At 39.7% G+C, this 25,569-nt stretch overlaps 1 protein-coding gene and 1 pseudogene across 1 annotated transcript; both read left to right on the forward strand.

Moving 5' to 3' along the window:
• The first annotated feature begins 344 nt into the window (after window positions 1–344).
• LOC119745075 lies at window positions 345–5,425 on the forward strand (annotated as a pseudogene).
• Window positions 5,426–6,916: 1,491 nt separating this feature from the next.
• Window positions 6,917–24,370, forward strand: LOC119745076 (complement C1q tumor necrosis factor-related protein 2-like). Its single transcript, XM_038221298.1, has 4 exons — window positions 6,917–7,024; window positions 22,775–22,877; window positions 23,001–23,185; window positions 23,267–24,370. The coding sequence occupies exons 1-4, from the start codon at window positions 6,917–6,919 to the stop codon at window positions 23,606–23,608; spliced, it is 738 nt and encodes a 245-aa protein (XP_038077226.1). The 3' UTR covers window positions 23,609–24,370.
• The last annotated feature ends 1,199 nt before the right edge of the window (window positions 24,371–25,569 follow it).

A 25,569-nucleotide genomic window follows, 5' to 3' on the forward strand; every position in this document is an offset into this window, starting at 1 on the left:
TTACAAATGTCTGCAGACAAACGTTTACATTTCTCAAGAGTCTTTTTTGTCGATCACATCGTTGGATTCGGGGGGGGGGGGAATAATCATTCCATAAATGTATGTATTTTGTTTACATGCGTCAGTCAGTCAGGCATTTGTTGAACGCAAAAATATCACCATCAAAAACATTAACAAACATAAAATGTTCACAACTTAGCACGTTAATGAGCTTTTTTTTTCAAACTTAGCAACCTTGCAGAAGTGCTATTCTGAAGTGATTGCCTAGTTTCTCTGACGTCACTATTTTTCTCTTCCACTTTAGTTATCATATTATGTGTTTCATTTTCATTTTCCCTTTACAGATGAAGATCTGCGTGGCAGCCATTTTGTCACTCGCCCTTCTTCTGGGTAACTCTATCCAGCTCTTAGCTTCCGTTACTGGGCCGGTTCCCTTGGATGGCGATGGTCCTGCGTCTCAGGTGTGTCAGCAGTGCTGCCAGGGACCTGCTGCAATACCCGGCATACCAGGTTTGCCTGGGCCAGTAGGACCGATGGGTCCCTATGGTCCTCCGGGGTCAAAGGGCGATGCAGGTGAGATTGGACCATTTGGCCCTGTTGGTGAGCGGGGAGCACCTGGAAAAGCTGGGCCTAAAGGTGACGATGGGATTGGTCTGCCTGGCAAGATAGGTCCAAGAGGTCCACCAGCTTTAGTTGGAGCAACCGGTCAAGCTGGTGTCAAAGGTCAAAAGGGTGAGCCAGGGGAGACACCAGACGACTCCAACCAGCAGGTAGCGTTCACCGCGGTGAGGACGAGCAGTTCGGATACGCTTAGCGGCACCCATTTGCCCTTCCAGGAGACTGAAACGCTTCTGCCGGGTACCAGCTTTGATCTCGAGACCGGTACATTCACATGTAGTGTGCCGGGCACCTACGTGTTCGTGTTCTCTATGTTTCCGGGTTTTACGTTCGTCTATGCAAAAACAACCACAAGGTTGTCTCTGGCTATAGCAGTGATTCCAGTGCCATGGTACAGGTGTCTGGGAGCGCGGTGCTGGTTCTGCAGCGAGGAGACTCGGTGAATCTAATGGTGACCGGTAGGGCGATTAGTGATGATGATCACGAAACGTCATTTAGTGGCTTCCTTCTTTATGCCGAATAAACAAACATAAACCACGCTTAATATAAACACAAACACACGCTTTGGCCGAATTTGCAATCACTCTTACGTTTACTCGAAACATATAACCCTCGGCTTAACAAAGGGGCACACCCATAGGGCTTAAATTACTACTTTGTTTAATTACGTCAACATCTTTTAGTCAATGGAGCTGATTTATTGTTGTCATCTATCATTGACCCTTGCTAAAAAAGAATGGCTGAACTGTTTTCACCTTAGAGTTCGTTCAAAGGGGGGCCGAGCCTTACAAATAATGGTCTCTCCCAAAAGCCATAAAACATAATTGTTTACTTGACTCTGTTTATCTTTTGTTATTAACGCATTTGTTAATCTGTTTTAACCCTTAAAGGGTCATGGCGGAATCCAACCCCCCCCCCCTGAGTTTTTCCGCGATACCCTTGCCCAAAAAAAAAATTCTCAACCCGAGCTTTCCTGTTTTTTTAGCTTTGAGTCTTGTGCATATTTTGTAACCAAAAACATAAAATTGGACCATGGGTAACCGCGCAGCGAAACAAAACTTCAGCGTTACGCACCTTGAAAATTTAATTTTCCCATATGTATTGTACAGAAAGCAGCATTACCATTGGTACATATGAATAATCAGTGGGGGTTCTAGAGGGGGGGGGGGGATTGAGCCCCCCAAAATTTTGGCTAACCCCCCCCCATAAAAAAATTCCATAGAAAAAATTGCACAAGCAAAATGTAAGAATGTGACATACATGCCAACGGTCTCCCCCTAGAGAAATAGTCGTGAGAAGGGTTCTTTTGTACACTTTTAGTTAATATAGTGTGCCTGATTGTAGGATTTGATCAGCGCTCCCCATTGAAAATATGGCACGAGCCCGCCCCCCCCCCCTCCCCACACACACACACACACCCACACATTCTGGAATTTGTATTCCTGTGGAGACATTTCTTTGTTCTCGTGTAGTAAAGTTTTCGAGTTTGAAATTGAAGTTTCAAAATGCTCTTATTTTAACCAGAATTAATTTCCTGGGCTGAAATTTGGACTAAATATCCCTTTTCTAAAACTCTTCCATTTGCGACAAATCAACCTACCTTGGAAATTCCTAGTTTTTGAGTAAAATCCATATATCTATTTCGTGAAATTCTTGTGGAGACGTATTCATCTATAGAAATGTTCTTCTGGAGACGTATACAATCTTTTGTTCCCTATTGTGTTCATGTCTCCGTAAGGTAATACATTCCAGCACACACACACACACACACTTATTGATTTTCGGAGGCCTAAGTGTCCGGAGAAAAGGTCTACATTTCAGCACGCCTATACCTGAAAATAGTCTGGATCCACCCTGCTAGCCCCCCCCCCCAAAAAAAAAAATATTGGCTCTAGAACCCCGCTATAATTAGCCGATAATTCCAAAACTCTTTCACCTATAGTCATGACATTCTTTGATGTGTTTCTATTAAGTTGTTATATGCATGCACTAAGTTTTATAATTTTTCGTAGATAAATGGCCAAGATCTCGGGGGGGGGGCGGAATCAACCCCCCCCCCGTCCCCAGCTGTGAGATGGTCAAACTAATATTAAACCCCGGCTCCTTAGGGTTAATGCATTGATTTCAGGAATTGTTTTGAGTGCTTAATTGTAGCGTTGTGTCTAAGCATCATTACGAACTGTTACAGCATACTTATTACAAGTAGTAAAATTGTGATTCTGTTTTAAACGTTGGTATTTACATCTAATAATGTAGAGATTTAAGAAATGTCGTTGCAAAAAAAAATGTGTGTTGTCATGTGTTTGTTTGAATAAGACAAATATTACATCGACTGTCCAACACACCATGCTGAGAAATATTTGGCACTTATATATATGCTGTCCATTTTAAAAAAAAATTTACATAAAAATGAAGCAAAATCTTACAAGACAGACGGCATTTAAAAAAGGTCAAATTGTAATTAAATAAACAAATCAATATTAACATAAGAGTGTAAACTTTATTTAAATAAGTACAATCATTTCGATTGCGCGTTAACAGATGCGCTGATCTGCACGGATCGGTGCGGATCAGTGCGGATTGTTGCGGATTGCTTACGTTCACTTAGGTTTCTACGTTTTGTTGTATGATCATGTCCTCTGGATCCATAATCCCAATGTCAGCATTTGTCCTCGGAAGCATGTCCGCATACACGTACTGGAACTTCACCACATGGCCCAGAACATTCTCAAATTTCATAATCTTTTTTCCTGCCATGTTAATAAGAATTTCACATATGTTAATTAAATTATTTTTATTTGAGCTAATTGACTTTATATGAGCTAATTGGGTAGTTGCTAATTGAGTGTATAATTCTTCTAAAATAATTAGTTATGATCTAATACAATGCTGGTTAATAAATAACAAAGTATCACCGGGAAAATACCTTTTTTGCTAACATTTGTCAGCTATAATACAGTAACAGTTTATAATTGACTCTAAAAAAAAATGTTCCTTATTTAATTTCTGGTACATTTTGATTGAATCACTCTGTTTAAAAGCTTTAATAACCTACAACACGAAGTAATCATTATTGTTAACGTATCGAATATAACTACTCAGAACAAGTAACTAATCAATGAAAACTTTACCTTTTGGTGAAATGTGGAATTTAAACTACATGCAGCTTTTAAAACATAATGGGATGGTCTTTATTTATGATTCAAACACTTTTTTAGAACACTCTCTGTATGAAACAAGTTAATCGATTTCACAGGAAAGAAAAAGTACTTACGTTTAATATCCTATTGATTAAAATAATAATCACACTGATATTAAAATCTTATATTTATCTGGGTTATAGAGTCAGGCTCTGTAGACGGTTTCCATGACGATTCAAGGCATTTTTAGAAAGATAAATATATGAACATATACCATGTCAAACTTAACCAAGATTGGAAAAGGTATACGCATGTATCTGGAGCAATCCATCGATTCTATCAGGACCGGGAAGGGGGAGCTGCAAAGTGCCCAAATCATACCCACCGCCTTGATTTAATAAAAACTTGTTCAGTATACTTACGGAACTTTTGGCCGGATCGTGACCTTATGTATCTTTTATTGGCGGGCAAACTAATGACAAAACCGGTCTGATGAATTGCCCATAGCTGCCATGGTAGTGGAGTGTGATGGCCTAGCGGTTAAGAACACCGGACTCACGTTCTGGTGTTTCAGAGGCAACATTGACGTGGGTTCGAGCCCGCCGGCGGACACTTGTGCTCTTAAGCAAGGCACGTAACCATTATTGCTTCGTCCTTCGGATGGGACGTTAAGCAGTAGGTCCCGCGTATTGTATAAATGCACGTAAAAGAACCCAGTAAACACTTATCGCTAAGAGAAGGGGTTTGCCCCGGTGTTTCTGGCCTCCTGTATAAACTCCCACGTGGAGTATTTAGGAGAAGAACCAACCAAGAACCAAGAACTCAAGAATGATTTTACAAGTATATAGTAATGCATGCTTTTCGAATGATGGCGTGTATTTATGAGTGAAGACTAAGTCTCCTGTCTTAACTCAATATTTTTCTCTACTTTGTTTCGTTATTTTTTTTCCGAAGAGAATGAAGATCTCTGAGGCAGCCGTTCTTTTAATCGCCCTCCTTCTGGGTTTCCGTTACTGGGTCGGTTTTAACGGACGGTTGTGGTCAGGTCTCAGGTGTGTCAGGTGTGCTACCAGGGATCAGCTGCTGTGTAGGAATGCCAATTTTACAAGGCTTGGAGGGCGATGCAGGTTCGCCAAGTCAAACGGGTGAGATTAGACCGATTGATCCTATGGGTGAGATGGGAGAACGAGGTTTAGTTGGAGCAACCGAGGAAAGTGGTGTCAAAGATCAAAAAGGTGAGCCATTGTTAGACTCCAGACGACTTTAACCAGAGGTTAGCATTCACCACGGTAATGACGAGTGGCTTGGATACCTCTTCGAGTAACGGCACCAGTTTGCCCTTCCAGGAGACTGAGAAACTTCTGCCGGGTACCAGCTTTGATCTAGAGACTGGTACGTTTACCGGTAATGTGCCAGGCACCTACGTATTTATGTTTTCAGTGCTCGAACATACTACCTACACCAAGCTATACATCCATTGAAAGAAAAACAACGACGTGGTCGTGAGTGGCTATAGCCTTCATCCCAGTACTCAAGATCAGGCGTCTGGGAGCGCCGTGCTGGTTCTACAGCGAAGAGACTTGGTGTATCTAACCGTGCTGAGTACAACGGCTAATAGTTCCTATCACTACACATCATTTAGTGGCTTCCTCCTTTACCCCGAATAAACAAACGTTAGCAACGCAAAACATATACACGATTTTTACACACGATGCCGAATATGCCAAAGCTCCTCCGTTTACCAGGAACAAACAGCAATATAAGTGTATAAATAATTTACTCAAATAGTTTGCATACGCGGATCGGTTTTTCGGCAAGTGGTTGTTAGTTCTTAATTTGAGCGCATTGTATGTGTCATATAAAAAAAACTTGCAGCATACTGATAAAGTATATTAAAACGATGATATATATACATATTCAGAAATACAAGAACTGTCATTTAAACAGATTTTGTGTTGACATTTTTCCGTTTGAATTGAACAAAAATAAAGTGCTTATTGAGATATATTTGGAAGTACTTTTCTTTTTTGGTTCTTAGCATAAAATGGATTCAAAACTTGATAAGTCAATTTGACAACTTCAGAAAGGCTAGATTTTAGTCAAATGTATCAACCAAATAATGCAGGGTGCGAATGTTAACTGCACGATTATATTCATTTTGGTTGCAAGTTAAGATGCTCTGAGAGTGCACGGATCGATGCAGATCGCAGACGTTCAGTTAGGTAAGGCCCACATACAACCGCTTAAAATTGGTTCCCCAAATATTTATCTTTCAAACTTAAATTAAGTGAAAATGTGCGTTTCCGGATAAGGAGTTTCAGGTGTTTTCTCTGTAAGGCGGACGCACGTCCTCGAAATCATTTACTTATCCTTAAGGGGTGTGTATTTTATTTAACAACGAAAAAAAAAAGCATTTGAATTGCACAAAATGAACTTTTATCTTATCGAATTTAACAATTTACTCTATTTTAACTTTTAATTTCAACTATTTGACATGCAGCAAATTGACTTTGAGTTTTTAATTTTTATCGAATCACTGTTTATGAAATTTTAATGCAATGTCGCTTGACACCTGACCGAAATAGTATTTTTATAACGTTTGCATTTTTTAAAAGAAGGCATGCAACAACTTATAATAACAAATGGTTGACGATGGGTGCGAGAGTGAGACTGGATACGTTGAGAGTTGTACCGGAGTCCATTAATTCAGCAAACGGAACCTTCAGTCCTCATACCTGTCAGGGCAGGGGCGTCGCTTCAATGAGAAGAAGGGTGTAGCCACTCCCCATTTGTCGTGCTTGTCCCAAAAATGATCTTACTTGTCAGCAAAACGGCAAAGACATGAACTGCACTTCTATTCAGGTTAGAGGGTATCCAGTCCCGTTTTTCTTCAACAGCGCCCCCTTTCGTCGGCAATACAGGTTACTTCAACAGCTCCACCAATGATGTAGGATGGTGTCCATTTTGTATCTAAATTGAACAGTGCTCACAATCTTTGACGGCTTCCACTGTTCCCATGCCGCTCCTCCCCCCCCCCCCCTCCTCCGCTCAATCCCCCTCGGCATTTTTGTTTAAATCTCTGATGAACGACATAAAATACAAATTCACATCTTGCACAACGAAAAAAAGAAGGGTATGCTGAAATTTAAGCCCCTATAATGGCACTGCGCCATCCCCCGTCCACTATGCGTGCTGTTGAGCCGATAGAGGGCAGTATGTATGTCAGAGGTTTTACCCACCAGATGCGACAGTTTGGTGTTCAGAGGGTGAAATAAACATGAAAAGCTTACAACATGACAGAGTTGAGGGGCGACGTTGAAGGAAATGCTGATTAATCGAACTGGTGGAGTTGACGGACAACCAATAATTCGTATGGAGTATATTTGCTTGTTTGCCCAGGCAAATAATTGGAAATGCCGTAGGTAAGCGCTACAGTTTAGTATACGTACTAATGATAAGTGCTAAGTACTGCATGTATTCAGATTGAAGGGATGCATATGCGTCCGAATGGGAATAGGGACTGGGGCAAATAATTTATGAGTTGTCTGCCGTCTACACGTGGGCAAGAGCAATCGTTTCCTTTTTTTTTGGAGGGGGGTATTTGCAGGGGGGGGGGCATATATCGCTGGTATGTTTATTAAGTAAAACAACGCCGGAGTCGGACCCCGCCTCTGGTCATTTTACCACGCCAAGAAACACTCAAGATCAAATTTGTTCTACTTATTTTTGCAAAGTACAATTTAGAAAATATCACTTGGAGAGGGGTAACAACTTAATGTCAGTTACAACCTTTCACATCCGGAATAGTTGTTCTCAGGTCTCTTGTTTGTGTTCGTTTGTTTTTATATATTTTTGTTTATTACGAGAATGTAAAATGTTGCAAAGATTTACTTCCTTGTAGCCGATGGTACAGTCCTCTAAACAGTACATTTTAGATATATTTTTTTCATAAATACTTTTGAGTCCTTAACGTTTATTCACACAAGTTTAAAACTCCAAAAGACACCTTGGTCTTTTTTTTTTAGTTTTTACCTAATAACCACAACAAATTTCATAAATTCTCATATATCTTCACAGATACAGGAGTACGCATCCATCAGTTGGACTAGTCTGCATGTGTTTTAGGTTTTAGGGAGGCCTCGAGAGGTCAATATTGTTTTGTCACGATATTGCTCTTTCATTTTAGGCGATTTATAAGTTTCCATGTGTTCACTAAACCAAAAGTAATTTCAAATTCAGGAATCATGACACTTTAATTTTGCTATTCAAGATTCCAAAAGCGCGCCACCAGGGGTAAACTTTCAGACACTATTCCCGGAAGTAGAACAAATCACAGAAAGCTGTTTTATCCAGGGATATAGTCAAGTCCATCACAAGTCCAGTCATAAGTAAATCACAAGTCAATTCACATATACAGTCACTAGAAAAAAAACTAATGAACAGTTTGATGTGTGTTGGGGGGGGGGGGCCTGGACATCATTTTCCCACGGAGGCGCTGTTCAAAAGCGAAATCATAGTCAATGTCAGACAATAGGTGGCGCTTTTTGCTTTCCACTGGAAGTTAAAATAAACAGTCTATCGTATAAGTATAGATGAGACTGTGTTTTTCTACCCGTTGTCAAATATCCTTTGGAGCGAATTGGGGGGGGGGGGACACGACTTTTTCCCGCCCCTTCCCCATAGCTTTTGCCGCTGAGTTCTTTTGCTCTTGTTAGGTGGTGACATTGAGATCGAACCCTGGCCCGGCCAGGTACCCATGTAAAATGTGTCAGGAACCCATGTTAAATGTGTCAGGAACTGTAGCCAAAAGTGACCGACCAGGATGCCATTAGTTGGACCACATAAAATAAGGAAACAAAACACCAGAAATATATGTGGAACTGAAAAAAAAGAAGCCCTAGCAAGAGAAATGCTGGGTTTTGCAGCGTGTGCAAGAACCAATATCGTCACTTGTTATGACTGTGGATTCGGTTCCTACTGATAAATCCCTACTGTTGTCAGACTCGGCTGAAGATGTGTTGGGCTCTGATGAAGAGCTGGTCTTTCATCAGAAAGTTATTCTTTCAGTTGCATTGGCAGCCAATTTCACGATGCGCTGCTACACGTTGCAACACGAATTGCGACGCGTGCCCTAAAAAAAAAACGATCTGGAAAGGTATCATTGCTTATAATACCAGCTTAAATTAGGAGAACAAAATCATCATGAGTTGAACATGAAATGGCACCATGCCCCCGTTCTAAATACGCAACTGTAAGGCCCATCCCCTCGGTCCAAAACTTGCGTTTAAGCCCTTGTTTAATAAGGCCACGTAAAACATATGGCGGGGTTCTTGTGCAGCTTTTATTACAACGAAATCGGCGAGGGAGGTCCTTAATTATTTTCAATATCTGTAATATTTTGCTTGCCACGTCGAAGATTCAGTCAGCCGCTGTGGCATATTTCAAGATGGTTTATGGAGCCATTTACATGTATATTGTGGAATGTAGAACAACCAATTGATTGATATCATTATGACCCACGTATCAAGGCAGTTGCTAATTACACAAACAGTACTTTCCAGCCACATTTATGGAACTGTTGAATCAGCATTTAAGCGTATGAAAATCGTTATGATAATGACTGGCTGGAAAATATCTTACTGACGGCTTGTCACTCACCTTATCCCATCAATTAGTGAACTATGTGGTCCATTGCAGTAAGATAAATCCTGGGGAAAATACATCTGCTTCCGATTACAAAATGGGGTAGGTAGGTCAGGCATTTGATTGTTTGCTTTTTTTATGCTGAAAAGATGTAGTCATATTGTAGGCCTAGGCCTAACAAGGTTACATGTACATGTATTTTACTCCTAGAACTCGAAAGCACCCGAGTGCACACGGCCCGGGTGCCTTCTAGTTCTAGACGTGCATGGTTTGTTTGTTTTTTACACCAAATGTATATTTTCCGACGGAACTGTTTCCATTTATATCCCAAAAAATGTCGCGCGGTTTTAGCATGCGTGGACTTTTATCTGTACCTGGAACCAGGGGCAGAAAATTGGAAGAACATGATACGCAGAATTTCTACAGGTACGAGTGTTAAGACCTCAAAATACAATTGGTGGAAAAAAACGCCAAGAAAAGGAAAATATATTTAAAGAAAGGAGAAAACAAGTAACATGTGGCTGAACTCCCAGAAATCTTTACGCTATCAAATTCCAGCATTTACACTATGTAGGTCATGTCCAGTGCTGTAGACTACCCCTGGTACTTCCCTCATCACTTTGACTATTACGTTTGCACGCGGCAGAAATTAGTCTATCGTATTACTGCATGCATGAATCATCACACCGCGAAGAGGGTTGCAATGCTAGAATAAAAACACTGGAATTGCCAAATATATTGAAAGTAACTTGTATTAAAAGTGAGCAAACAAAAAATGCGGAAAATATAAGTGTTTAATAGAGTGTTTTAAAATCACAATTGGTGTTGAGAAGCAAAAGAGACAACATGAATTCCTTTTTACTTGCTGATAAAAAGGTCAATAAGAGTCAGGTTGTAAAAATAGGGTAGGTCGGGTAACCGAAAGCGGAAGAACGAAATCAGCTTACAAAAAGGAAGAAGTCAATAAAAATAGGTATTAAAGATTTGGTTTTTACATTTTTGTCGCAATATAATAAATAACATGAAAATTTGATGCGGCGTCAAAAAAACTGAAACAGGAAGGGACGACATTTTTTTTTTCTAATTGGCCTAATAGGAAACCCGGACAACTGAAACTTACGGTCTTATTTCTTTCATTTACAGTTTGAAAATCCCAAACCATTTAGCCCTTTGCTTTTTTTCCGCATTAATAGTTAAGTTGCACAGGTATCTAAGGTGTAATACTTTCAGCGACCGGTTTTGATACATACAGTTTCAGTTCATTTTGCATACTTCAGCTCGATTCATTTTGTTTTTGTGGGTGTTTTCTCTCAAATTCAGACTTAGCATGGTCTGACTACCAAATACTAATCCGACATGAGTAGGATGTTTAATTCGATACCAAACAGCGCGAAATGAACATCCGAATCAATCAAGGCCGGTGTACATATTATTTCTATGCGCCCATCGGAGTTATTCTCCCTAACAAGTTCAGTGATCACAAGTGAGAAGTCTGTGATTGACGGGCTGTGTGTGTCAATCACAGACCACGTATCATTGACATCTACAATATCCATCAATCAGACGGTAGCATTTCACAATATCGTTGATACAAGTCATGTGGTTCATAAAGCCTCATGCGTGCCAGTGTCACAACTTAACTTTCGGCCTACCAATTTGAAGATAGTTTGTTATGTGTGATTGACAAGAGCGCATGAAACAATCACCAACCGGACCAAATTACTCGGGTCACTGCTCAGGAAATTAATGGAAAGTTTATAAAATGGGAAAGGTAGGTACGTCATATTTGTTTACCCATTTGTTACAGGTACATGCATTACAGGTACATGCATTTTTCTTCAAAAACTCGCAGGCACCGATCGAGTGCAGACGGCTCGTGTGCATTCTAGTTCTAAAAGTGCATGTATTTCACTCCAGTTGCGCGTATTCAGCCGAATCATTTTCATTTACACCACGAAAGCGCTAAATACTACCGTCTTAAGTAAACTGTCCAACACGTACCGCATAATATCAGCGTGTGGACTACCATTTGTTCCGGTAATTAGGGGGTGGACAAATCGGTAAACATGCTACGCAGTGTTAAGTGCGTTGAGTACGAGCGTTAAGACCTCAAAATATAATAGTACAAAAAAGCGCAAAAGTATGACATTGTACACTGTTAAAATTCACCGTTTACACTACGTCCAGTGATATACCACTCCCGGTGCTTCCCTCATCACTTTGGCTATTATCTTTATAGCGCGGCGGGAATCAGTCTACCATCACTGTTCGCATGACACATGTACATTCACAACTGCGATGAGAGCTCTGGTCGCTCTAGGGAAAAAAATATAGCAAATGTAAGTAAGCAAACCACAAAACGTCAGCAGAGGTGTAAACAGACTTTAGGCAATGCCGTGTTCCCAAAGAAAAAAAAAAGGGGTTCACTTACGGGCAGAAGCAAAGGCGGATCCAGAACACAATCTTTTTGGGGGGAGCAACAAAATTTGGGTCCCCCCCCCAAAAAAAAAGTGGGTCCAAAAATTAACAGCGTCGGGTTTCGGGGCCCGTTTTAGGGGCCTGGATTTTTTTGGATTCTAGATGCTCTGTGGTGCGATCTGAGGTAATTTCTGACCACTTTAAACAATTTTCTTTTAGGAAAAGACGGCGGTGTACGCAGTGGCTGCCTTTTTGGCGACGTTACAAGTAAAAACAAAATTGGATTTTTTTTGGGGGGGGCGGGAGGGGGCCAGATCCGCCGTTGGGCAGAAGATGACATGTTGTTTAGAGTGAATATTAAACATATCCATACAATTCAAGGCTTATTCCACATCCTGAAGTAGCACAGTCACGCACATGTCGCGCGTTTAGTTCACCCCCAACGCAGGCTTGGGGCGGGGTGGGAGCGACCAATTCTCCTTCATATCGCTTTCACAGAGTAATGATTTTCAAGAAAAAACGATAGAAGTAACATACATGGTTGTAATGTAAGCAACATTTTTGATTCACAAAACGACAGATTACGTGACTGTGCTCTTGTATTATAAGATTATGTTAAAGGTAACACAATTTTCAGAATTTTAGGACTATTTGTATGAAAAATATGTTTCAAAGGTATATTTGACCTGAACTTTATAGATAAATGTAAAATACTTTGAACCATGCAAAACTTCACAATGATTATAAGTAATTAGGTATATTTATACAAATACCAGAATGGCAGCAAACTCCCAAACATACGCGATCTATTCTCTGTAATACATTAAAGGGAATGTTCACCATTGGCTTTTGCTGTAATTTTCAGAAATGAACTATTGGATGGGTTAGTATAATAGATCAAATATTGTTACACAGACATGTTTGAAGTTTTGTGTTCGGGAATGCTGGAAAAATCAAGAAAGGCAAACATGTTTAAGTAATCTGGTTCCCTGACTCCACTAAAGATGAAACGGATCAATTTATAGATGCCGGAAAATTGTAAGGTAAGGCAACTAGTCTAGCTGGCCTGCAACCGTTCATGAGCATGTAACCAATAGCAAACAAAATTTTGACTGAAAAAAGGGTATTTTGGAGCAGTAGTTGAAAAATAGTTAGGTTTTTCCAACGGTGGTCGGCCGACCATCGCTGGAAATGTATATAAAAATACAATTTTCTTGAAAATGACTTCACACCAGGTGCCATAATTTTACAAGATGCTTTAGACTTTCATTTACCAACATCCTTGTAAGGTTTTTCGTAACAACTTGGTAGTTTTATTTTTCGATGTTTGCAAATGTTGTATTTTCCCTTTAACCATGAAACTGTTGTTTTTATTCAAACCCCCTTCAACGGCCCTGCTTAGTACAATTCGTTTGCATCTACAGTGCACTATGTGAATTTTGAAAGGGAAGACTTTTACAAATGCTCAATTGCGATTATTATGGGTGTTAAAATATGTGTATAGGTAAGAAAAAAAACAAGGAAACCAGTCCAGCAAAACGTGACCAATTCCGAAGACTGATATGACAGGGCGTTATTGGCTGAATCGGAAAGCGCTGCCGAATGCTTTCACTTATGTGACATCTGATTTGCCGAAAGAACAAACATTCAGCAATTATATTTGTTGGGCTAATTTTTAGATAAACTGTGCAGTCTATTTTCGCAGGATAAGCTACATAGCATTCTTTAATTCCTGAAGTTATTTCCATGTTCTGCCGAAAAATGGACCACAAGAATGGAGGATGTAAGTGGACGTTCTAATGTCTATACATTTACTTGCTGATAAGAACTTTCCGACAAAAAATCTAGGATCCGGTCGTAAAAATAGGATCAGTTGGTAAACCGAAAGCAGTAGTATTTTACTTACTTTTTTTTTGGGGGGGGGAGGGTTGGGGGGGCTGGGGGATAATGATTGCACCATGTAAATATGAAGAAAACAATTAAAAATAGGTATTAGAGTTCAGCGAAAATATACAATTTTATCATTTTTATATTATGTTTTACATTTTCTTTCCAAAAAATAAGTAATAAATAATCGATGCGGCGTCACAAAAATGCAGGAGGGGACGAAAAACATGTTTAGTATTTTACTTAGCCTAATAAGCGCGTAGAGATATGAAGGTTAAATAATCAAAAAATATATTTTCTCCAAAAAAGGCATTCTCTCCACTAAAAGGACAATAAGTAACAACGGTTTAGTCGAACAAAAATAGCGTCGCCTTCTGCCACTCACGAGCAGTTTGGTGATTTTGATTTAGTAACTTGAAATTGAGATCCCAACTTCCTTGATTTTTTTGTTTTGATTTATGAGGAAGTTGTTCTTTAAAAAGACCTGTTCAGGAAACTTGCACTTCTCAAACTGTCGGGCTTATTTCTGTTCTTTACAGTTTGGAAATATCAAACCTTTTTTCACTTTGCTTTGTTCAAACAATTCTGACCACAAGTATCTTAGGCTGATTACCTTCAGCGACCAGTTTTGATACACAGTTTAAGTTCATTTTGCTTCCTTCGGCTTGATTCAGTCTGCTTTGTGCGATATTGCCCGACTACCAAATACTCACCCGACATTTTCAATTCAATACCACACAGCGCAAAATGAACATGTAATGAATAACGGCCGGTATGTGTACGTCATTTCTCTATAAGTAGTCTGTGATTGACAGGCTGTGTGTGTCAATCACAGGCCACGTATCATTGTCATCTACAATATCCATCAATCAATGTGTCACATTAACTTAGCTTCCAGCCTGTCAATTTGAAGATAATCAGTTATTTGTGATTGACAAGAGTGCCTATGGGCTAATCGCAAACCGGGCTTAGTCACTGCTCGGGATATCGATGGCAAGTTTTTTTATTTAAGGCAGGAGTGGTCGTTTCACTCCTCACTCGACCGCAGCTGCTCTTCACCTTCAGACGACATTCCAAGAAAACTATTTGCAAGAACGACTTTTCGTCGGTGAGTGTTTAAAACAATCATTGCTTTCCTAAGAACTTATTTGTTTTTTGGCACACAGCCTAGTGTCTGAATCAACCTGCGATTTAGATTCAGAAAATAATTGCTGACAATTATTTTCCAAACAAGAAGAACGTTAGAAGTCTTGATGTTTTTCCTTGGTTTTTCCTGTGAAAATGTAGTTGCTTGATGACTGAAAAAAACAGTATGAACGAAATTTAATTGAAATTCGTCTTGCGTGACTTTGATGCTAATACACGATGGCTAACAGTCGAAACGGCGCGCTACTTTCCAATCCAGAAATGCTGCTTTTACCGAACGGCCAGTTTCGAGCTAAACTGGAATATTTGATGACTTAGGCCCTATGTGTTAGTGTTTAAAAAAAAAATCAACCAGATCAGACGGGCATTATGTTGTGCATGACATAGCGGAACCAGAAAGAACTCAGAGAGCCCAAACCTATGCCAAGGCTGAACAATTCCCCGCCATATTGTCATTATACATCCAAAAGAAATACTCCATAATTCACTCGACTTCCATATTTATTGCTCATTTAAAATGTAAACAGGATTGCTCATATTCTGAATTTATTGAAAACAGCAATGTTGGCCGCTTTCTATCGTGTAAGACAGTGTTACTTATTCAATAATTCAATGAAACAAATCCTTCAACCCAAAAATTGTGCAGTATACATTGTATATGCCTGTGTCGGTGTACCTCTTTTACCCCCCCCCCCCCATTGTATAAAATGGTCGAGTCCATTGACCTGTATGATAAGATTAGGTGGGTGATAAGGCATACAGGGTCACTGGGTCAGTGCACGTACACGAAGCTGCTCAGTTGTACACAGAGGTTCATGGTCTCTAAACAGAGCATATCCGCACATACAAAATGGTGAAGAATTCTTTTAAAAATTCTGCATCCAGACCCAGATCCGGATCACTTCCAAAATAAAACAGATATGTATTTGTACCAAGGACCACCCTTAAAAACAAATTCATGAAAATCTGTTTATAACTTTTTGAGTTATCTTGTTCAAAGACAAACCAACCAACCAAACCAACTAACAAATTAGATTGTCAACAAAACAAAGTACTGCTTTCCTAGTTCTGGAGAGCTCATTTTATTTCTTGTCGTTATAAATAGCATATTGTTCCTTCATGTTGCGTGATTTTTTTTCAGTATGATTTCTTACATCGGGTTCCTTTCTAAATTTACTGTGATTCCTTCGCACATTCAAGTTCATGCATTTGTTTTAATTTGACATTCAAACTTCGTGTTTTTATAGTTTGGAAAATTTAGTTTTATCATAATTTACGTTTCAATAAAAATTTCTTGTGCGACTTATGCCCTTTTGTTTTGTGGTAATCACATCACTCAAACAAATTCAGCATGAAAAAGTTATGCGGAAGCTGGTCATGGAAGAACGTATACAGGAAATTCGGCAATCTCTTTTTGCAGAAATCATGCGAAGAATGTATCATTGTACAAATCGTTCAGCCCTCCTTCCGTTGTCCGCCTTAGAGGCTTGAAGCGCAAGCTCTCAGATGAAGTTTGATTTTTGCATGCATTGTCTACTCCGCAACCAGCATGCCACTTAGATTCATTTGTTTTTCGAAACAGCGATGGTTGTGTTTGACTTCGTGTTTGATTGTTTCTAGGTGTGCCTACTTGAAGAATATCAAGATAAACCTCCAACATGAGTGTTTCTTGGGTGGTTACGTTTAGACACATTCTGCCAAAACTTCTAATTAAAATGGAAATTATGTAACATGCCCATTGACAGGTGCCGCAATGGTTCTGGAAGCTCTCTCTGCGTGACCTTTACTTTCAGGCTCTATTTCCAATCCGGAAAATAATTCTTGTTGGAACTAACGTAACTTCACTGCGTTATAATCTATCTGTAATAAGTAACTGATACTAAACCCTTCGTAGAGATCGTTTTTGCTTATAAATGCAGAATAGCTATGTTTATTGAAATGTGAATCCTATACTCCTCAAATATAAGCAGTTTGGATAATCTAAATGTCCTTCCCCGTGTTATTTTCGAGTTTCACCCCAAAAAGCCGATTTGGTTTGAAATTTTCGAAAGCCCTCTACAGTGAATAAGTACTTGTATTTTCATCCCGATAATAATTCTGGTATATGTATTTTCTCTTTTGTGTTGCATTAGAGGCGCAAAGACAACCCAAAATAAAAACCTTTTCAGAGGGTTGTAGATACCTAAAAAAAAAATACAATATTTTTTTAAATTGAAACAGCACGGGGAGAGAATCTGTACGTTTGAAAATAAACACATCTCAGTTGGTGATTAATCCGTTGTCTTTGCAAATCCTTCAAATAAATTAAGGGCTGACTGTTGCTGGGGCGTGAGTTCAGTCAGAGTCGCGCTTCACCTTGCAGGAATCAAACATAATTATCTATATTATCGGTGTTTAACAAGTGCAGTACAGCTATGCCTCCCCCACCAATGCACAAAACCTGAGAAATCACATGAACTGTTTTTCTTATTTTTGTTGGTATTATTTTCAGCTACCAATCTGATCCACTGTTGCAGATTCCTTTCGCGATATAAGTCAAGAACGTCAAATCAAGGTGAGTTTCTGTCAGGGACCATCCCCAACAAAGCGGGTTGTTAACATTGTGTGCACTATGCGTACGGGGAAGGACACCAAGTCGATGCGTATACGTACGCAGAGCGATCATTTGCTTTTAACAACTTGTCATGAAATCAATGTACTTTCTCATATTCAATACCTTCCAGTACCATCTTTTTTGCATCAACATCATTATAACACAGTACCCTGCATCCCCACTATTTTAAATTTATCTTCCCAGTGCCACTGCAAGCAAACACCTTTAGGGCAATGTCACACTTCTGCGTATCCTAATTCCTTATGAGTTGCGCATTGACATTTTTTTCATACGCAGTCGTACGCACAATACGCACCTCATATGCATCTCTATCGTTTTGTGTAGGTTTTATGTACGAAGATATACGCATGGTACGGCCCAGTACGCAGGATAGTTTTGGGCATGCACAAAACTACGCTGCGTACGCTGTTACGCAGGTCATAAGTTATAAATACGCAGCACATCGGTCCCGCATCGGTCGTGTGCGTTACGAGTACGCTATGTGTTCGTGACGCACCCCGTCAGCATAATGAGCCGCCTGTATTGGACGTATACATAGCGTACTTGCAGCGCAGATGCAACGCACGCTGAAAGGCGAGCGGCGGAAATGCGGCGGGAATACGCTCAGAAGTGCGTCAAGCATGCGGTCGGCATAAGTCGTATGCACTGCATACTGACCTATTCGCAGCCCGAAAAATAATGTTGTGCACTGCATACGCAACTCATACGCATCTCATACGCAATGGATGCGCTGAATTCGTTACTTGTACGCTAGATGTGCGTCGCACATAAGTCAAAGTATTCAAATAATTTAGCGGTCCTCAAACGCCAGAGACCGCGACATAAAGCCCCTGTCACACTTTCGCGTATCCTAATTCCTTATGAGTTCCTTATCAAAAAATTTCAATACGCAGCCGTACGCTCAAAACGTCGAAATTGTTTGAATGAGCGCTGCCCGCTCGCAGGACGAGCGGTACTTATTCGTGCAATACGTCGCTATTTATACGTCCAATATAGGAGGTCAGCGTATTGCCGCGTATGAACGGCTTATCCCCCACGAACACATAGCGTACTCGTACTGCGCTCGACCGATGCGGGACCAATGCGCTGCGTATTTATAACTTATGAACTGCGTAACAGCGTACGCAGCGTAGTTTTGTGCATGCCCAAAACTATCCAGGGTACTGGGCCGTACCATGCGTATGCCTGCGTACATAAAACTTACATAAAACGATAGAGATGCATATGAGGTGCGTAGTGTGCGTACGACTGCGTATGAAAAAAAGTCAATGCGCAACTCATAATAATTAGGATACGCAGAAGTGTGACAGGGCCCTAATAAAAAGGCGATTGTGAGCACGGGCCCTAGTTTTATTTTTGGTCAAATACATGCAGCTAGTGTCATGATTTGTTTTTCATTCCCAAACAACTTCTGCAACCTATACAGCTGGTTTCTGTTCAATCTATAAATCTTTATATATTGTTTTTATATTACTTTGAACAGTATATTTTGGCAGAAAATTCGATTTTGTACACATTTTACAACAATGTGAATCAACGCGGTTTTGCGCATTCACGGGTGCGTCTCGGTGATCGCCATCATGATTTTCGCGTTGCATTTTGTCGTCTTCGTTATCGTTTTACCCCAATTTTTCCCACAAAACGATCAAAACCCTGCCCTCTATTCACGACACTCTTGTTGTTTTAAACGTCGTTAACTACTTTGGTAAGTTTATTAACCTAACTACACAATCTAAAAAAGATTATTATTTGATAGCCGACAAGCATAGCGCACTTGAAATACTTTAACATGTTCATACACAAATACAGTTCATGTGCAGCACATGCATTGTACACCGGAATGCGTATGCGTACGATGGCGACCACTGCGTATGCCATGCTTACAGGGGGAGGGGTTCTAAAAAAGTTGGCATTTCGTGCATTTATACTTTGCGGACGGCTCCTTCATGGAAATGTCTGCAACGAATTTAATTTCATTTAACAGGAGACCACGCTATATGAGTGAATAAAGACGCTATAATGACGCCATTTTGGGGGTAAAACACTAGGAAAATTCCGTTCATTCAAGCGGTCTTTTAAGTTTACTTAATTTCAAAAAAAAAACATCCGTTGCAATGTGATTTGAGCTATACCCAAATTATGAAAAAACGACTTAAATTGCTAACCCGAATGGAGTCATTACAGCGCCCTAATTCGCTCAAGATTAGAGGTCTGATTGTATAAAGCATTTTTTTTTAATTTATGACAGAATCGACGCTTGTTAAAACAAATATAAATGTGCCTAACGCCTTGGGTAATATTTGAACTGAAACAGAACATTTAACCCTATCAGGAGCGGGGATACAATATGCAAATATGAAACGTCTTATATAATAGTTCTTGAATGTTCTCTTCCTAGCTTTTACAGCGGTTAATATGGTACCAAAGAAATTCGGTGGAATGTCCGTTACAATGAAAACCAATCAAAAAACACAAATAATAATACAATTTGGACACGTTTGTGTAAAGCATGGAAATATGAAATTGTAACGGTCAAAACCATGTTTCCTTTGTTTAAACCTATCAAGTATCCATTTTAGACAAAATACTTGGTCATGTGACCAACTACAGTGCATGCTGACTCCCCAATTTGGCCTCCATTTGCGAAAAATGCCGTGTTTATCTTTCACCCGCTACAAAAGTTTCTTTGTTTGGGGTATTTTTTTTATAATTCCTGCAGGGGAAAAAAGCAAAGTATTTTTAAAATTACCATACTTGCTTCATCAGTGCCAGTTTGTGGGGAAATCAAATTCGGGGCAAAATCACATTAAAACATTAATATATCACCCTGGCTAGCGATGAATTTTGATATTATATTATTTAATCACCATACGTGCTTCATCAGTGTCAATTTGGCGGGGGAATTCAAATTCGGGGCGAAATCACATACAAAGTAATATAGCACCCTCTAGCGATGAATTTTGATAACATTTTTTAATTGTTTGATCGATAAAGTTCTATCAATAGTTTGTGCGAAATATGAAGGTATTTGAATTTTTAAAAATATATAGAAACTAGAAATGTATCTGTCACGTAGACAAACACAGCTATTTCAACTGTTTGAAATGACTCAGGTCTTGTGATGACACCGTCATGATGTCACACAATTTCATGTATTAATTCAATGTATTACAAATGCCTATTTAAGGTGACGACACATGACATGTCATGACTTCAACATGACGGCACTCGAATGTTCACGTATAACACATCCTGGTTAAGGTATCTATCCAGGAACAACCAAATTGAACACACAATTCAGTATAACCTTTAATGTGACCTTGCATGACATGTGATGACGTCATTATGAGTCATTTGAATTCCGATCTTTAGCAAATCCCGGTTTAGGTTCATATCAAGTTATAACCAAAGTGGACATACAGTTCTTTAAATATAGGCCTTAGCAAAAAATATCGCTTTAATTTGACGTCACATGACATGTGAGGACGTCAGCATAATGTCACTTAAATTTTCATCTATAACACATCCCGGTATAGAAACATCAAGTCACAACCAAATACAGCCTTTGGTTCTTTACGTATAGGCCTCAGAAAAAAGCCCCTTTAGCGTGACGTCACATGACATGTGATGACATCATCTTGACGCATTTCAATTTTCTAAAACACACCCACTCTCTTTGTATCTACAAAGATTCAACCCAATCGAACTTGTGCTTCTGAAGGCTTTGAAAAATGCATCTTAAATTTAACGTTCCTTGACACCTGATGACGTACTGTACTTAAAATTGTATCGATATCACATGTGATGTACATGACATGTCATGGCGTAACAATGACGTCACTTAATTTTCATCCATAACCCACCCCGGTCTAGGTACTTACGAAGCTTTAACAAGCTGAACATGCAAATCTGTAGATGTAGTGATTTGAACATGCCTCTTTAATGTGGCGTCACTTCAATTTTCATCTGAAACACATCCCGGTCTGTATACCTACCGATTCACCAAGTTATGACCAAATCAGACCTATTGTTCTATCGATACTTAGCCTTAGAAAAATGCCCCTTTAATGTTACGTCACATGACATGTGATGACGTCATAATGACGTCACTTAAAATGTAATATATAACACATCTCGGTTTATATACACATCAAGGTACAACCAAATCGAACCTAGTACATTAGATATAGGACTTATAAAAGTACTCCTTTAATATCAAGTCACATGACATGTGGTGACGTCATCATGACGTCCATCTTCGATACAGGAGTTCACAATTGGGTCTTTACCTATGTTAAGTTTCTTGGGGATGTGACTTGTTTATGTCAAAAGTACAGGGTGGGATAAAACATGTACAAAGTCCCCGGGATTTGAGGCGAAACCACACAAAAAAAACGAGAAAGAACAAAAGTTTTAACAAAAACAAAGGCTTTTCCGCTTAAAGGTATAGTCCATCATTTGTAATTTCTGCATTTTGTTCGTTTGAAGCAACAAAAGTGCTCAAAAAATGACGAAGGGTGCAGCTGCACAACTAACCCGATGAAATTTCAGCTCATCTTCAGCTGTATATTCTGAGAAAAACGTTGCTGAATCATGTGTTGAATTGGGCCTGAATTCAGCGTCCAAAAAAACGTTCTCACTGAGCCGATTGCAGCTACGCGATGTCGAGCACCGATCCGACGAATTATAGCAACCCCGCGCGCATGTGCGTCGTGCCAAAGCTTGCGTGCACTTCGCCGAATAGAAACAACGAACTACTAACAGACATTTTTTGGAAGGCCTTCTTTCGTTGATTTCTTCAAAATGACAGCTTGCCAGAAAGAAAACTTTCACAGGGAGTTTAGTTCTCTTACTATCTTTCAACCAAGTATGCTTTTCAACAATAGTTACGCCAGTTACTTTTTAGATAGCTGCAAATGATGGACTCTATATATAGCTTTAAAACTGTAAAGCAAACAAAAAAGGGTTTCGGCTTCTGCCGAAGCAGCTAAAACTTTCATGAAAACAATAGCCTAAAAAAATCTGAAGGAAAACAAGAGTTGTTTCGGCACACTTGCCGAAAGAGCTTAAAATAAAAAAGAATCTGAAGGAAAACAAAGAGCTGTTTCGGCGGACTTGCTGCAACAGCTAATTATGACAAAATACTGGTTTTTTTCTCAAGACATCAACAATATGTTACTCTTTTAAGAGTTTCAAAAGTCTTACCCTGATGTTATTTCCCAGGTTTTCTGACCCCAATAGTTTATCTTCTCTTCCCCTTTTGTTCGCATTATTTTTCGACCCCTCTCCCTTATTTTTTTCTTTACAGATGAAGATTTGTGTGGCAACTATGCTTTCAATCGCCTTCATTCTGGGTAAATCTGTCAAGCTCCGAGCTTCAGTTACTAGGCAGGTTCCTTCGGGCGGTGATGGTACGCCTCCGGTGTGTCAGCAGTGCTGCCAGGGACCTGCTGCAATACCCGGCATACCAGGTCTGCCTGGGCCAGCAGGACCGATGGGGCCGTATGGTCAGCCGGGGTCAAAGGGCGATGCAGGTCAGCAAGGTCAAAAAGGTGAGATTGGTCAGATTGGACCTATGGGTGAGCAGGGAGCACCTGGGAAGCATGGGCCTAAAGGTGACGACGGGATGGGTCTGCCCGGCAAGAAAGGTCCGAGAGGGCCACCAGGTTTAGATGGAGCAACCGGGGAAACCGGTGTCAAAGGTCAAAAGGGTGAGCCAGGGGAGACAGCAGACGACTCCAACCAGCGGGTGGCATTCACCGTGGTGAGGACGAGCCCCTCGGGTACCTCTAGCAGTCACGACACCCGTTTGCCCTTCCAGGAGACCGAGACGCTTATGCCGGGTACCATCTTCGATCTCGATACCGGTACATTCACTTGTAATGCGCCGGGCACCTACGCATTTACGTTTTCTGTTCTTAAGTTTATCAGCAGCGATAACCTGTATGTACATCTTGTTAAAAACAACTACAGGGTAATTACTACCCATGAAGCATCAAGTCAACATGGTCAGGTGTCTGCTAGCGTGGTGCTGGCTCTGCAGAATGGAGACACGGTGTATCTAACTATATACGGTAGGGTCCATGGTACTTCCACAGAACATTTCTCCTCATTCAGTGGCGTCCTCCTTTGGCCCGAGTAAACAAAATTAATCAGGCGAATATACACGTGAAGACGTTTGCCAAATTTTCAATCGCTTCTCCGTTTACCCGAAACAGTGTAAAATTTAAAATATTTCGTTATCAAAAAGTTACTTGGAACTGTTGTTCGCGCGTTTAGTACGGCATTGTATTCACGAATGGTTCTGCGTGCTAAATTGTAGCACTGTGTATAAGCATCATTTAAAAAGAATCTAATAACATACTTACTTAATGTTCTGAAATCGTTATCATGTTTGGAACTTTAGTACATACACCTAATAATGTAGAAATAGACGAAACGCCATTTAATTTAAAAACCTGTGAATTGTCATTTTTTGTTGACTATGACAAATGATTACATTGACCGTCAAACACACAGCAATTCAGAGATACTTTTTTGAATGCATATACATTCAGATCATAGTATTTCTTACATTAAAATGATTGTAAACTAGACTAGTCGGCCGACGAGTAGTTTAGAAAAGGTCAAATTGGAACTAAATATAATAACTGCAATGTCGATACGTCATCCACATATTCACACAAACGTATCGGTTGCGCTTTTGTTAAGATGCGCTGAAAGTGCCCGGATCGGTGCGGATTGGTGCGGATTGCATTCGTTGTATAAATTAGGTTTCTGATTATTTGTTCTTGGTTCATGCCCTCGGAAGCATGTCCACAGACACCGGTTTAACCCTGATTTCCAAATACATTTCTCACATCCAACTTCAATTAATTAAAAACAAAGTGTATTTATGGATTAAGGGCTTTACTCATTTTCTTATGTAGGTGGAGACACGCCCGAGCATCAGTTGTTTATAAGCTATTTTAATTAATTAATCAATTAATTACTTAATTTAAGCAGTTGCATTTGAATTGCACCACATGACTAAGAACATTCACAACCTTCATAGCTAACCTTATTTTTTGTTTCCATGTGAATGAGAATTTCACATGTTTTAATTTGATTGTTTCTAATTGCAGCTAATTGACTTTGAGAGTTTAATTTTGATAAAAATTAAGTGTTGTTTATGATTCAATGCAATTTAATTGTTGGTTGTTAATATGACACTATCATAGAAAAAAAGCATTGTTTTTGTCTCACGTTTGCCAGTTACAATACATTTAACAGCTTATAATTGATTGTAAGAAAAGTGTTGCTTAATTTATGGTACATTTTGATTATATCGCTTGTTTAACAGGTAAGTAACATACAACACGAATCATGTGATAAGTATGGAATATAACTACTCAGAAAATGTAATTAAGAAATGAAAACTTCAACATTTGATAATGTGGAAATTAAACTACATGCCGCTTTTAAAACGCCTTTGGCTAGAATTCATTTATGGTTCAACAAGGGTTGTAAAACACTCTGTGTTTGGACAAAGTCAATCGAATTCACAGGAAAGTAACAGCACGACGCCTGGTTGACTGTTTTACTTGAATTTGAAATAATTTGTCGTTGTTATGAACGATAAACAATTTGACTTTTGTGAACTTTAATCTTTAATTGATTAAAATTATAATTGCTCTAATATGATATTAAAATTATGCCAGACAAAGTCAATGATATACTTTGAATTGCTGTTGCATGTTTGTTTTTTGTTTTTTTCTTGCAAGTCTGGATGATCAAATTTAGGGCTGGGGTTCAAAGGTCGAGTGTAGAGTGGTTGAGATGAGTGGGTTTCACGGTCGGGATGGGGGTTGAGGGTGGGTGGGGGTTGACGATGAAGGGGTTGGAGGTTGATGGATATGGGGTTTCGAGGACGGTGGTTTCGAGGTTGGTGTTTCGGGTCAGTGGACGTAGGGTAAGGGTTGAGGATAGGTTTGTGTTTAGAGAGGGAGGGGCATGCCAAAGTCCCTCCCCCAAATAAATTGTTTTTAGTTGTTGTCTACTCATCTAGTGTCTCTGTCACAAAGTCACTATTGGTGACTCCGTCGGACGAGAAAAAAAAAAGAT

The sequence above is a fragment of the Patiria miniata genome, unplaced genomic scaffold, assembly GCF_015706575.1.
Source record: "Patiria miniata isolate m_02_andy unplaced genomic scaffold, ASM1570657v1 HiC_scaffold_7, whole genome shotgun sequence".
NCBI lineage: Eukaryota > Metazoa > Echinodermata > Asteroidea > Valvatida > Asterinidae > Patiria > Patiria miniata.

Bases quoted from the DNA above. Each gene is read 5' to 3' on its own strand.
- LOC119745076 (XM_038221298.1), top strand. From the start codon at position 6,917: ATGGCACTGCGCCATCCCCCGTCCACTATGCGTGCTGTTGAGCCGATA. The intron at 7,025-22,774 runs GTGAAATAAACA...TTTTCTTTACAG, and splicing joins GACAGTTTGGTGTTCAGAGG to ATGAAGATTTGTGTGGCAAC. The intron at 23,186-23,266 runs GGGGAGACAGCA...TCTAGCAGTCAC, and splicing joins AAGGTCAAAAGGGTGAGCCA to GACACCCGTTTGCCCTTCCA.